The sequence below is a fragment of the Anser anser genome, assembly GCF_964211835.1.
Source record: "Anser anser genome assembly, chromosome: 13".
NCBI lineage: Eukaryota > Metazoa > Chordata > Aves > Anseriformes > Anatidae > Anser > Anser anser.
Window position 1 is genome coordinate 17691518 of NC_139734.1, and position 15420 is coordinate 17706937.

General features: G+C 33.8%; 1 protein-coding gene across 1 annotated transcript in view; it reads right to left on the reverse strand.

Annotated features, from left to right (window-relative positions):
- Nucleotides 1-8960: 8960 nt before the first annotated feature.
- DIAPH2 (diaphanous related formin 2) overlaps nucleotides 8961-15420 on the reverse strand; it is a 189544-nt gene continuing 183084 nt past the window's right edge. Inside the window, exon 28 of the mRNA XM_083797793.1 lies at nucleotides 8961-13506. Within this exon, the coding sequence (XP_083653919.1) occupies nucleotides 13442-13506 (65 nt within the window). The 3' untranslated portion in view covers nucleotides 8961-13441. The remainder of the gene's footprint in view (nucleotides 13507-15420) is intronic.

Below are 15420 nucleotides of genomic sequence, written 5' to 3' on the forward strand. Positions count from 1 at the left end.
TCTTGTGATCAATTCTGCCTCCTCAAGAGATGTCCATAAAATGGTGCATATACCTCTATACTGTACCTAACTCAACCTCACTGATTCACAAAACAATTCTGGAGAGTAAGAATAAACAGCTATAGCACAAAAAGACTGGAAATTTGCAGAAAAAGAAACACAAAGCTATATGGATTGGATCTCCATCTTACTAAGATCCTTTGTTAGTTCTGTGTCTCAGGTAATACTCATTTAGGAGTCAGATATTTTTCAGCAAATATAGGTAAATGAAGTATGTTTTAGAATTTATACTCACATGCAGGCCTTTACTGCGGTGAAGTGTATCTGTCTGAGTAAAGATGTCTGTTTCCATAAAAATTACGAGGACTTGTTCTCACTGTTTCAATTTGCTGAATTGTTTCTTCAGAAATTTCTCCCACATGTTCTATTGGATATTCCTTTTTTTTTTTTTTTTCCAGTCTGAAAATGTGTAGAAAGGATGTTCACTGATAACTTCAATGTTCTGCTCTGCAAAGGGCTACTATCAAATTGGCAACTGAAATTATTGAAACTAACAAAGAACACCAGACAAAACAGGTTGTGAAAGCAAAAGATTTCAAAATTTGCTCCACAGGTGAAAAACAAATGTGAAGTTAAACAGATACCTTTTGGTTTAAATTCACTATATGTATCCTTCCTGATCTTTTATATTTGCTCCTTTTAGGCTAGGACACCTCCACGAAAGAAATCTGATGAATGAAAGAAACGAAAGAAAATTATGACTACACTGGTACTTGATAGTACCAAAACGGCAGGCTATGTCTTTACTACACTTGAATACTTGATTAATGTAGGAAAATTAGCACACTTTGTAAGGGAGAAAAAAAAAAAAGACTTAATGATGACAGATGTGTTATATAATTTGTTTCCTTGATTATACAGTGTACTCCAGTAAAAATATAGTTTTGCTGACAGTTTTTTTTTTTTTAATTAATTAATTTATTAAAGGCTTCCCCTGCTTAACTACATCAGGGCAGATATCTCTTAACTGTCTCGATCAATGCCATGACTTAGCTGAAACTGTCAAAGTAAACCTCTCCTCAACTGTAACACCATTCATCCATCTGACTCAAACCAAAAACCTGTAACAGTGAAATGAATGAACAATACAAAAAAACGGCTAAGCGAATAATCCCAGTACTAAGCAATATTTAAGACTAATCCTGGCATAACTCTTCTACCAAGTATTTGAATAATATGCACAAATGAGGTTTTAGTTTGATTTTTGAGCAACCAGGTGTAGGGGAAGGTGTCCCTGCCCATGGCAGCGGGGTTGGAATTAGATGATCTTTAAGGACCTTTCTCACCTAAACCATTCTATGATTTTCTAATAGTTCAAGTTCATCAAGAGATAGTGTTCAACAGATGCATTTTTATTGCATACCTAGTTCTCTGTTTACTTCATATTTAATGTTACAAATTTTGCTTAAAAAGAAATCATGCTTGACCCTCATTTAATTTCATGTAGTTCATAAATAAGTAACTTCAAGTCTGAATCACTTGGACAAAAAATAAAAAGGTAATGGATAAGAGACCTTTTGTCTACTATGTCAGTTCTCTGCCAAATGCAGGAATCAAAACCACTCAAGATTTTACAGGGCAAAACAAATTATGAGCTCAAGACATACAGTAACTAAATGAATGGGAAAGTATGACATTTCTCTGATACAGTTCACTAAAACCCATAAAAATGAAGTTTATCCTCTTTAAATTGTTCCTTTGTGTAAAAGGGATTATATTTTCTATGATTTAGTGCTTCTTTAAATGGTTGCTGCTGTAAAAGTAAGATTACAGAAATGAAATTATTTAGGAAGAAAATACAAGGACAGATGCAAAAAGACCCAAAAACCACCTAAAACAGTGTTTGCAGAATCATTTAGCATAGCTATGCTCTTGGCCACTTTTGCAACTCGTGTCTCCTCCTCTTTATGACTATTACATTGTAGAAAAATTCCAGTTTAAAAAAGTGCCATGTCACCTCACTTCAGCTGTAGAGAAGTCCGAAAATACCAAAGACTTTCAGTGGCAAAGCAGTTACTTCTGTTTCCACATTTTTTAAAAAATGACACCTTATATATATAAAATAATAATAATGATCTTTTTAATTTTAGCGTTACAAATTAAAAAGTGACATTAGAGTTGGATGGGGCTTTGAGCAACCTAGTCTAGTGGGAAGTGTCCCTCCCCATGGCAGTGGGTAGGAACTAGATGACATTTAAGGTCCATTCCAACCCAGACTATTCTATGATTTTATGTCTGCTTGTTTATGGCATTTCTTAAGTGATTTCTTAAGAGACCACTCATAATTGGTATATGGTCCATTTCACATAGATGTAGGACTGAATTTTGTTAGCGAAGTGCTGTGGCAGAAATGCCTAAAGGTGTGCATCAAATTTCAGCAGGCAAGAAAATTATTATTTCTAAAATGCAGTTTAAATAGTTGGAACTCAGTTATGGCTGACAGGGAATCAACTCCTACCCTTAACTCTTCCCTCACACTGGCACTTTTCACATGCTGTACAACAGTATTAACCTTATGGACAAACATGCTGGTGCTTTCAATCACAAGCTGAAGAATGAGAGCTGAGCAACACCTTGTGTTGGTTGATAAAACTAACCATATGCTGTGATTTTGCTCCTTTTCTTCCCGGATATAGCAAATTTCTCTCTCTACTAACAATTTCCATGTTTCATCTTTTGAGGCATTTATGTATTTTCATTTCTTTATAAAACACCAGCTTTCAGAAGGCACTTGATAACATTTTATATGTGCTTTGTTCTTCATTTCTTTCCTATGCTTTCTGACACTATCCATTATGTCAAATGTTGATATCCAGTGTAAATCAAAGTTCCTTGAGATATTTTTTGCCAGATTGAGAGCTGAGACTGACAGCTGATTATCACTATTCCACTTCCTTTTTTTTTTTTTGGCAGTTGTTCACTATTAAAAAGTTAGATGTCTGTCTCTTACTCACTTCAATTGAAGATAGTTCTTTTCTACAAATGTTTACTATATCCAGTCGGGTAGGAATGCTACAAAGTTATTATTCAATTTTGTTGTTGTGAATGATTGCAGATTATTCGTTTTTGTTAGGTGACTATACTGTACAAACATATAGAGATGACTCAAAACACATTTCCATTATGTTTAGTTAAATTCACAATAACTGGATACTTGGAAACATTTTCTTCCCAACAGAATCCATATCCAGTTTTGTAATAATGAATTTCTAAACTAGTTTTTAAACTGATACAGCAATTAAGCTTACCTTTATACTTCAGAATGTAAGGATTCAAACCTAGGGAACCAGCTACTTTTAGCAATGAATGAGATGAAAAAATTTTATGTGATAAAACAAAGCATTCTATCACCTTACAAGAGATATTGCTAAAGAAAGCATTGTGTTTGAATAAACTCATACAAATTGATCTTACCCATTTTTTAAAACAATTTAATCGTGCTCCAAGAATCAAAAGTTATTTAAAGCTAAATATTTAGGTGGGCACCTGCAGATGGTCTTGGGGAAAGCTTTTATATGAAGAAACAATTTTTCCTTTCGTTAATTTAGCTTTCATTAAAATTACAGATATGGATAATCATAACATGTCTTATAGATGGGGTATATATTTCTGAAGTCCACAGAAAAGCTGCCATTTATTTCAATCAATTTCAGAGTATCGGCTTAAAGTAAGCACAGCCAGGCTCAATATGCATAACCTACACAGTAGCATCCAGATGATTGACTATAGTACACAAACATTATGATAATATGTTAGGTAACTGCTCTCATAATAATAAGCTAAAGAACATTTAGGATGTCTGGCTTGGCTTATTAACCAGACCTAAAGATCCAAATATGAACCATATATGAAATCACTATAAATTATACAGAAGCTACAATTTGTACCTTACCACTATCTAGCAAAAAATGATGCAGTTTTTGTGTCTATTAGCTCTTGAGGTAGGGTTTTGTTACCCTTAACACCAGGTCTGTGTTTTAGCTTCTGGTACCAGTAGATCAAAAGAAGCTATAAATTACCCTCATTACCTTAATCACAATCAGGTTGTTGAGTAAGCTCCTTTCCATCATAACATAATCACATTCCAGCATCTGCATCAGGCTTTCAGACTTCCTATGGTTTATGAGGAATAGGGATCTGAGTCAATCAATACAGAAAGCATTAACGTCATGCAACATACTGTATATGTGATAGACACGCTTGCATATCATTATAGCTGCAATAGTTCAATGATAAACTTACATATCTAAAGTGAATAAATACCAATAGTTGTTTCAAATAACACATGCAGGTCATAATGACAAAATATGTTTTGCATTTCACCTGCATACATATCTCATTTCACAGTTTCAGGTGTTTTGTTGTTTTTTTTTTTTTTCCTTTGCTTTTCTTTCAACTGCAATTCAGTGTTGAGACTTCTACAGGTGTTGGTGCTGAGGGAATATAAATAGGTGTGCAGACTAACTACAGAAATCTGCTAATGTATTACCCAAGAGAGAGAAAACAAACTGAATTTAGATGACTTTATCCAGTCAGTACAAGGAAAAATTTCTTTGCCAACCTTTCAAAAATCAAGTTGATAACAGCATAATTTTATGCAAGTTTTGTTAGCTTATCTTTAGTTTAGAGGTATGAAAATTAAAGTCTGAGTTAAATTACTTGCTCTAGGTTAGTAGTTGGGCTAAGAACAGAATCAAAGAACCATCACCACCAGTTTTACGCTGTATCTGTAAACAGGTCTTTCTTATTGCACAAAATTCCTCCACATTGTACATACAAATGTAACCAAATATCCCAGCTTTCATTACTTTGATATTGTTCTTCACCTTTATGGTGCAAAGAAAGCTGAAAGATGTGAGCAAACTGTTGCAATAATGCGTGAGCCTGCAGTGTAAAACTGTAACTTTGAGGAAGCAACAGCTCCTTGCTTTTCAGGCAGGGTCCAGGGTACTAGAGACGTTGCCTGTCCCCTGCCCTGTCTTCGTGCCCAGCTAGGAACTGGCCTACAGCTGCATCCTGCTTCCTAAAACTCCTTTCCAAGACCTGCCAATCAAAATGCAGCATTCTGCACTATTCCAAAGGCAGATAACAGGACTGCCCAGAAGCACAGCCTCATGAGCACATAGATCTGCCTGCTCAAACTGTTCCTGCAGAAGCCCGGTGCTTGAGCCAATCTGCTGCATGTGTCTGCAATTTGGGTTTTCACTTGGGAAGGCTGGTTTAGAAGATGAAAACCCAAGAACAGAAAAGACAATGCTGTATTGATGTGGATTTTCTTTCCACATCCTTCTAATTTAGTAGTTGCATTTTTTTCCGAGTGTTTCTCAGCTTCAGTAATTCTTTTTCTCCCGAATTTGATGATGAGATGTTTTATATCAATAATTTCTCTTTCAAAAAAAAAAGAAAATCAAAGGAGAGCTCAATGCATTTCAAATAATCTCTGATTACATTTTGGAAAAAAAAAAAAAGGCATTATCACCACTGTATAATTTGTCTAACCCTCTTCCCCTCCCTTCAGTTTACCATTATTGATTTTATACTTTTCATAGAGAGAATAGTATTTATTTAGACTTAATGATGCCACAATCACTGACTCCTATTACAACACAACAACTACTACTAAGCTTTATCCAAGCTTTATTCCCAACTGGGAACAATATCCTGTGATAAGCTAAAACTACCAATCAGAGCAAAAGTCACAATGTCAATCATTTTCAGTTTATTCCTGTGCTTCAAAAATCTTTGCAATAAAAACTATTCATTCAACAGACTGCTTGGAACAGCATAAGTTCCTCTCTCCCCCCCCCCTAAATAACACATTTGGGGACTTTTGCAGTTAGGCAATCTGCAAGGTGAATCTTAATTTCTGAGCGCTAAGAATTTGAGCACAACTCTGGACATTGAAAAGTCACAAAGAAAAAATATTCAGGTGAAATAAAAGAATGCTCCTCCTTAGTTTTTTGTTTCTTACGATCTCTGAAATAAAAATGATTAATTAATGTTTGCAAGTGCATCTCCTACTAAAAATAATAATAAAAAAAAGCGATGACTCTTTCAAGACCGATCACATAAACACAAAATAAACTTAATAAAATAGTGTTAATCTATTTTAGTTTCTATTCAGAATTCACTAAAGGTTGCTCAAATTATTGTTCACGGGAATTAAAACTATATTTTATTGAGAGAGATTTTAACAAGTTCCATGTAAACAAAATACATGTTCCATGTATTACATTTACATAGTCATTGCCTAAAATGAAATCACATTTTTATTGGATTACCAGAGTTTAGAAATATTTTTGAAAGCACCATTTTTGTTTGGCCATTTGATGTTAACAGCTTTCAAGATTTCAATACCTGCATTAAACTGTAACAAATCAATTTCAAAATCTATTGATTACATATAGCGCAAACACACGTAGGCAAATTTGTCTGTTTTTCTATTTGGTTTTAGTACTACTCAATACAAGTAGTATAAAAGCCTTTATACAGGTTTATCACTACTTTTTGCCTTTGTAATTTCATTTCTCTTCATGCCAATGAACTCAGTCAAAGTCATTTTTGAGATTTATTCTGGTGGTGGTTTTTTTTTGTTTGTTTTTGATCCACAAATACTGCTGTTCTCTAAGTTGACCGATCCTATACCACTTAATTACTTAACTGAAATAGGTAATAAGCATGGAATCAAGTCATGGTGCATTTAAAATGTTATTTCTTTGAATTTACAACTTTATTTACAGTTTATAAATACTTACACTTTTTGTTAGCATTAATTTTACTCCCTTCAAGATAAACCATCTCTGTTGTTACTTCTCCAGCAGACAAAAAATTTTGAAGGATGTGATCTGCTAACATAGTAACAGCCTGACTTGTACCTCCAGTCTGATAGTTACTCATTAAGTCATCTTTGTACTCTCAAAAACTGTTTAAAAACCAGACATTTCCAAATATCACAAGAGAAGCATCTAGAGGTCAGAGGTCAAGGTATGCGGGTTTTGTGTAGTGTCAGCAGAATTAGTTCACACCAGACCTGACCACTGCCTTGTCAGGACAGGTCTTTTTTTTTTTTTCTTAAAGACTCATGGACTTGGAAAGCACGCAAGCACTCACAGTGCTTTTCAATCATCTGTGTTTCACAGATAATTTTCCCTTTAAGACACAGATCTATTATTTCAATGGAAGAAAGTTGGTCATATTGCCCTTATGAAAACCTTGCCTGAAGACCTGGCTCTTCTGCCTCCCTGTGAATGCATCTACAAAAGTATTCTGCAGGCTGTCGTGAGCTTGCTCTGCATGTGGCCTGAGCAGGCAGGATGAGAGCCAGCTGAAATCAAAAAGCTGTATAATTTTGTTAGCATGGTGCACAAGATATCCTTTGCCTCTCAGATGGGTTCCTTAGGTTGGCTGCATTATTATACTAACACAAACAAACAGCTTGCAATACCTCGTGAATTTAACTGGACTAAATTTAGATTTTTGCTCACAGCATTGCTCACATTGTGCAGGCAAAAAAGAAAAAAAAATCCTGTACGGGATTTTTTCTTCTTAATCTGTTTCACATCTATTGAAAGAGCCATTAATTATAGCCATTAAGTACTCATCAAATACTTCCATGCAATTCAATTGAATGTTTTTATAATTTTACCACAGCCCAGTAATACTGATTCTTAGGGAGAAAAAAAAAAAGAATAAGCTAATTTTGAGATGTTGTCTAGAGGAAATAAAGGAGGGAAGGAATATAGCTCAAAGTTACAGAAAGGATCCAAATGTAAGGAAGCAATGTAAGTGTCAGAGAGCCAGAATTTGCTATCGATCTCAGGTGCACACGGAGAACTTCTTAAGCATTTGAGGAAGCAACAGAAATAATTACCATTGAGAAAGGTATTAAGGTACCAGCTAGTTATTTGAGAAGAAATTCTGCCTGCTAACCTCCCAAACACAAAATATGTAAGAGGATAATGGCAATTCTAACCTCCCATACATGTAAGTAAGAAACCTTAACCTAAAAATAAGGAACGGGAATATGGTGCATATATATGTAAGACATCATTACTGCATTTGCCTAATCACGACAATCACAGCATTTACATTTATAGCTCACACTTAGAAGTTTTCATTTATTTCATGTTATTCCCATAAGAAAATAAATCTTTCTATAAAATTCCAACTATAATTCAGTTCATTATAATAAAATGGTGCATTAAATGATCCTTTGGGGTATCTTTACCACATATAGAAAGTTACTTGACGAGTGTTATACCAAATTGGCTGATCATATTCATTACAATCTCATTCACATAGAATCTTAAGCTTTTATTCCAGGAAACCAATGTGCTGTCTATACTTTTGGGCAGTTCAACTTGTTATTGTGACATCATTTAATTGTTTAAGGTGCAACAGACTGTTTTCAAAGTCTGCCAAATTTCTATTCTGCAAAGACCATTTTCTGATGGAGTGAAGTAAATACAGAAAACAACAACAATAGCTGTCTAACTGAATGACTATGTCTCTGCCTTAAAAAGCTGATACAGGAACCCAGTCACTTAAAATAAATATGGACCCATGCAATTTCTTTAGTGATTCCCTTTTATTGTTATTGTTGTAAAAATAAAACGGTATCACCATAATTTGTTTTTTAATCTGTACATAGGTTTTTGGTCATTTTGTTTTTGAAGTTTTCCTCTATTAGAAAAAGTATAATTTTCCTCAAAATCAAGTCAAATATACTTGACACTGTAGAGAAGAAATCCAAATATCCAAAAACCTTAGAGAGCCAAAAGTGTCAGTGAGTAATTTCCAGTAATTTCTGCATTATAATACTTAATGAAAACAGATTTTAAGGTGATGATACTCTATTAGTAATAATCATTATAAAAAAGTAAAACATTGGCGCACCTAGCAAAATTATGTTATGTATATCTTTATTACAGTTTTCAGAATACATGGATAAACAATGGCCAGGCTGTAATTTCATCAAATTCCTATTTTAAACATTACATACAAACACAGAGCTGATTAAAAACAGAAATGCATGAGTTTTGTCACTTTTTTTTTTCTTTTTCCTTTTTTTTTTTTTTTTGGCATTAGGAGTCACATGACTTCTAAAAGGGAAATCAAATGATGCATGATACTGACTAATCTGTAATCAATTATTGTTCACTTTCTGTGGCATATGTACCACCTCAAACAGCGCTAAAAGAAGCACTAAAAGAACAAATCTTTCTCCTTCAACGTTTTTCTAATGACATCAGTAGGTGCTGAGTGACAGTTTGCAGGACTGCAGAATTCACAGGCTTACACAACTCCCTTTCTTGCGCACAAAAGCAATACATGATCTGAAATAGAGACACCTGAAGCTGAGGGATTTGGCTTCATCTGCTTTGATTTTTATTTTTTAATTTTTTTTTATATTTACATTTTGTGTGCATGCGTGTGCATGTGCATGGATACTGTAGAAGAAGTGATGTAAAGATTTCTTACAATACTTATATCAAAATGAGTAACTTGCAAATACATTATGGCACATAAGAGGTGGGCTACCTTACATTGCTTCATCTCTTAGCATTTATGACACCTGAATTCTCACCAATTTGAAGGCAAAACATTGAAGAATAATCCAGCCAAGCCTTTGTTTAATGGATAAGAAGCAATACACTTTATGTAGGTAAGTTTGCTCCCACTCCCACCTATCACCAGTTCTGAATATTTACTAGCTATACAATTTTCAACATAGGAAGTACTAAATTCACCCATCAAAGCATGATTTGCCTGAGGGATGCAGAAGCTGAACATTGCAAAGTTTTATTAATGAAAGCTATACAAGGATTTCCAGAGCCAAACCTAAAACTCAGCCAAATTCTCAAGAGCTTTGCAAACAATTGTGGGATGATTTTGAAGTAGGTCACTAATGAATTGTGTTTTGGATAGAAACCATGAAAACATTATGGTTTTTACAGCATTTCTCTGAGGTAGTACATATACCACACACAAAAGATGCAAAAATATACATATATTCATTACTATTTGTATATTACAGAAGGGAACTATGGGAATGTTCGCATTTGTCTCAATTTTCAAAAAAGAATCAATAATTTCAGGTAACATTTTTCATATTAACCATGGTTGTTTAAAACCAAAACGAATTATGTAATAATAACTCTGGGAATACTTCCTGAAATTGTTTGTCAATGCCCTCTGAGGTACTAATTTTGTTTTGGCTTTAGCATCAGTTCAGAATATGATTAACACAAAACAAACACCCCTATGTGCTGGGAAAAGATATTTGCTCAATCACAAACAAACATACATGACAAATTGTGTTGCACTTTTTTTCCTCAGCAAACTGCATAAAACTGGAGCAAAAGATGTCTAGTGTCATTTCTGATCTATACAGCCAGCAGTTTTAAGCAACAGAGATGTATATTTGTATATGATTTAAACATTTCATTCCCAAGTCAATTGCAAACTTAACTCAATTCATTGCAAAGGTAAGATTATTTTCCTCTTAAATAAACTAAGAAATGTAAACAGTGTAACATCATAAAAAACTCTTCAGTACTTGTAACTGGTAAAATGTGAATGCAAACAGATGTGCTAGTATATTGTTAATATAATGTCTCAGAGGACATATAGTAAAACATAATTAGCAAGAAATTTATGTATGAAGCCTCCAGTAATTTTCTTTCTGGGATTACTCTGAATACAAATATAATTTAACTGATATATTTCATTTTTTAAAATTAGAAAATAAGGCAAGTGCATTTCTGAAAAAAGGTGCTACTCTTCTACACTTTTAGATAAACGTGACAACTCTGAAAATTAGATCAATAATAAAAACATTAAAAATAGCTGCAATTTAATATAGACTGAAAAACTATCAAAAGACAAAGTGACCAGCATCGATTTCAGAAAATATTTTAGACTTCATAAATACGAGCACCCTATATTTACATAAATCATCTTCTAGTTTTCCTTTGAAAGACACTTTTGTTCTAACAGATATGTCCATTAAATAATATAAATGTTTCAAATATGAAAAAAATAGTAGTAAAATAGAAGTATCAGATGATGATGATATTTTGGATTTGCTTTTTGCTAAGATTTGGTTCTTGAGAATCTGTAGTCAGCTTTTACAGACCTTTTAAAAAATTAAAACCATGGAAATTATAAACTTCTGCACTAATTACTGCTACAGTATGAAGATTCTACTTTGAGCTTTTGAGTTTTCACATATAAAGATTATATCAATACTTGTAAATCCCAAAATGATGATTTTAAAATTTGAATTTTAATACACTGTTGATTTCAGTACAAATTTATGCACCTAATCCTTTTAAACTGGCTTTGCATATTAAGCACAGAACTGCAAAATCAATAGTTCAACTTTAGAAAGTTATGGTTGAGTACAAGGGTTGATGTTGACCTTAAACAAAACAGAATAAAATTCTTTGTATCTTTTACTGAAAAACTGAGAGAATCCTGTTGCATGCTTTTTTTTTTCTTTTTTTTTTTTTTTTTCCTCCTGAAGTACCATACAAGTCTTTTACTTTATTACTAAAAATCACAAAAAGCCCCAAACAGTTTGTTTAGGTAGAGTATTAGTTGACAGTGCACATTTCACCAGGCTTCAGTCGCTTTTGTATGTTTAGCGATATAGCAATGGGCAAAAACTATTTCCTTTGAAGACTAAAAAAAGAAATTCAATACTAGTCTGATAAGGAGCTGTATCTTTTCTTTCAATAATCGGATATTTATGAATATAGTTTGAAATTATAAGAGTTTATCCCAATCTAGCTGGATAGTCTTTAAAGTAGCTTACCAGAGAAGCAAAAAGAATGTATTGTACAAAATGCTTGGCTCAAGCAGTAGTGCAAAGTTATACCACCCCAGTATCGAATGCTCCTCTAGAGCTAGCAGTTTGTGCACAGAAAATAATGTGACACCTTGCCTTCCAAATATTCTTTATATAACATTAAAAAAGACGTTCTCCATAAATCCAGGCAATATGTGTATTTGTAATAATTCATCAGTGAAAAGCAGTAATAATCTGAGAATAAGTGCCATCTACTACACTGTATCCCATTTTCAAAAATATCATAGCTGAACAACATACAAGTAGTTTGACTGAACTCCCACTCAAAATCCTCCATCCCATCCAAATTAGCAATGAGCCTTCAGTAAGGATGGTGAAGACTGAGCTGAACACCAAAATAGACTGTACATTCAACTAGTATCTGGGGAGAAAAGGTAACTGTAGTTTCCCCTTGAGTGGCAGAACAATACACAGTGTCAGCTACTGAACTGACTGCTCACCTGAGGTACTGCAGTGCAGGGGCCTGTATACAAAGTAGAACGGGAGTAGTTTCCCGAAAAATCAGTCTGCTGCAATTATTGTTCACTGCTATATAGTGCTCCATGTGGAAAATTTGTTCTTAGCTGCTAAACCATCAGCACTAAAATCCACCAGTAGAGATCCTGCTACATGTTTTACCTGAGAAACAGAGGAAAAACTCAGAGGCAGTCCTGAATAGCTTCGTAATGTAGCCTATCTCTGAAAACCTACACAAAGGTATTTTTAGCATAATTAAAATAGGACAATCATATTTTCCCCCAAATATCTGTATAAAGAATATATAAGTGCATAATTAGAAAATTCCTCTGTAGATACAGTTAAAAACATATTCTGCCCTTGATATCATTAATTTTGGTAAAATCCTATGCTTTTTTTTTATTATTATTTTTTTAGCAGTGATAAGTAATTACACATCATGAAATCACCAAAAGTGTAGATATGTGGTATTACCCTACTTGCAGCCAAAATTGCTGGATCCACCAAGCTTTACATTGAGATAAGATTTCCAGCAACCTGACCAGGTTTTTATGCATTGCTTTTTTATGGTTACAAAAATGATTCTGATATTGTACATCAGCTCATCTCTGAATTTATTAACATACAATTTTATTGTTTTTTTCTTTCATGTCCAAATGAACTGCAAATGGAATCCACAGCTGTATTCTTTCAACAAAATTGTATTTTCTTACCCATAAAAAACATATCCTAGAAATCCCCAACTCCCTTCATGTAAGTTGCCAGCTTGAAAAAACAAAAAACAACTAAACAGAAAAAAGAGAAAGAACATAAGAAAGTGAGACCTTACTGTTTAACACTGTTTACAGATCTTGGTAGTTGGGGTAATAAGACACAGTATGTGGATTATTTAGCAATAGCTTTTAAAATACATAATATTTGTACATCTATTTCATTTAATCAATACCAGTATTATTTTATGATCACTGCCAATTTGTATGATAAACTCGTTTCAAAGTATATCCATTTAATTGTTAATAAAACAATTCACTAAATTCTTTGGCATCAGAAGAATCATACAGCTGCGATTGTTCCACTGTGGCGAGAACGAGACCTTTCCAAAGTTACTTGTCTGTTATCTGTAATATAAAGAGAAAAAAAAACAAATCACCATAAGATTTGAAACATGGATAATGTGATGTCAAAAGGTTTCCAAACAGCCCTGAAAACCATTTCAAATGATATGTAAATAAGTAACTAGGAGACTGGATCAGAGAAGTTTCACACCGCAGCTGCCAGACTGAGTTCAAGAGTTCTGCAATCAGCAATAAATTACTTTCTTGATTAGAGAAGCTGGGTGATAAAAGCATTGAGAGAATCCTGAAACACTGTCCCCTTAGAAATAGCACACAATAACTAAAAGTCTGGGTAAAAATCTTATTTTATAAACAATTACGTACAGAAGCTCTGCAAAAATACGTTTCAGTACTCATCAGATTGTACTTACCAAAGAGGTGATGGAAAGCCTACTCTAAGATGCTACAAGTACAAAAGTGCTATGACTATTCACTATAATTTGGTACAGATTTAAAAATAGAACAGTTAAATCAACCACTTCCTAAGCACTTCCTGATTGTACAATGTGAACAACTTTTAGTAGGAAATATTACACAGTAATTATTGCAATGAATAAAAAATTTCTTTCACATGAAAAGAAAACAATCATGAACTACCAACCACATCTAAATGCTTTTTAAATAAAGTTTTAAAGTAATGAATATACACATACAAAGGCAGAAAATCAACCCCCACTTAATTTTCTGGGTATTTTAAGCTTTATTTTTTTAAGATGTAGTCCTGCCGCACCAGTTTATTTTTTCTGTCACTGTTTACTTTTGACGTAGCCTCTTCCATTCTCTTATGTCCAACTTGCTGTTCTTTGTATCAGCAGAAGACTTTCATTGCTACAGCATCAGGGCATCCCACTATACAGCTGGAACTCATAAGTACTACCAGAATATTTAAAAACAACAGTAACTGCTGAAGCAGAAAGTCTGACACACCGCAGTCAAGCAGGTTTTCTCAGCTTTTTTCCAAATCAACTGATTTAGTTGTATTTGCTTCCACAATGCCACAGGCTGTAAAGGCATGTGCTATAAAGGCGTTACTGCTTTGGGAAAGCACTACATTTGGGCCAAAGCACAGGAGTGAAAATTCATAAGCATGAGACTCTACCCCATCTGCTGGACAGAAATGTATTCTTTGAAAAAGATATTGACTGCATCACCATGTTCTAAGCTAACAAAGCCAGAAATGGTCTAAGCACATTAAATAAAATTCCAGAGTAGACAAAGATCTGTGATCTGTTTCTGGACAAGAACAGAGTATGCCTGTGAAGACCGCATGGGCTCTGCAAAATCAACCTTTTCTTTCCCTGTTCAACACAAGTGTTTCCAATACTACAGGGAATTATGGCTCCTTTACCAAGATTATTGGTTCTTTTTATAGTTCTGCCTTGCCTTCTTTTCCTAACGAATCTATCCATGCATAAAGTATTCAAATTACCCTAAATCAATCTGTTTTGCATGGGAGTAAGTCTCTACACTGGCTGCAGTGTCACTAGGCACTGGAAATTAAAGCATAGAAATGCTGTCTAAAACCTAAAAAGGAGTTATCAACACAAATGTGCTGCTGTTCATCTATAACAGCTAAGAGTCCAGTGATACTTGCTCTCAGTGACTAATTTAACTGTTCTGGGAATAAATATCTACAACATAAAAAATATTTGTGGAGGCGCTATTTACATGAACACATCATTCACCATGTAATATGACTCTTGTAATGTAAGAAAACAAACACAATAAGTGTATAAAAATATACCACACAGTAAACAAAAAAATAAATTATATTTAGACGTTATAATGTTTTTTTTTCAGTGACATCACCCTTCTGCCTTATACTCTGTATGGGTAACATATCAGAATTACAATCAATTAGAAATACAGGGGAGAGGAAAATATTTTTGCAAAAATGCACTCTGCAAAATGTGTTTT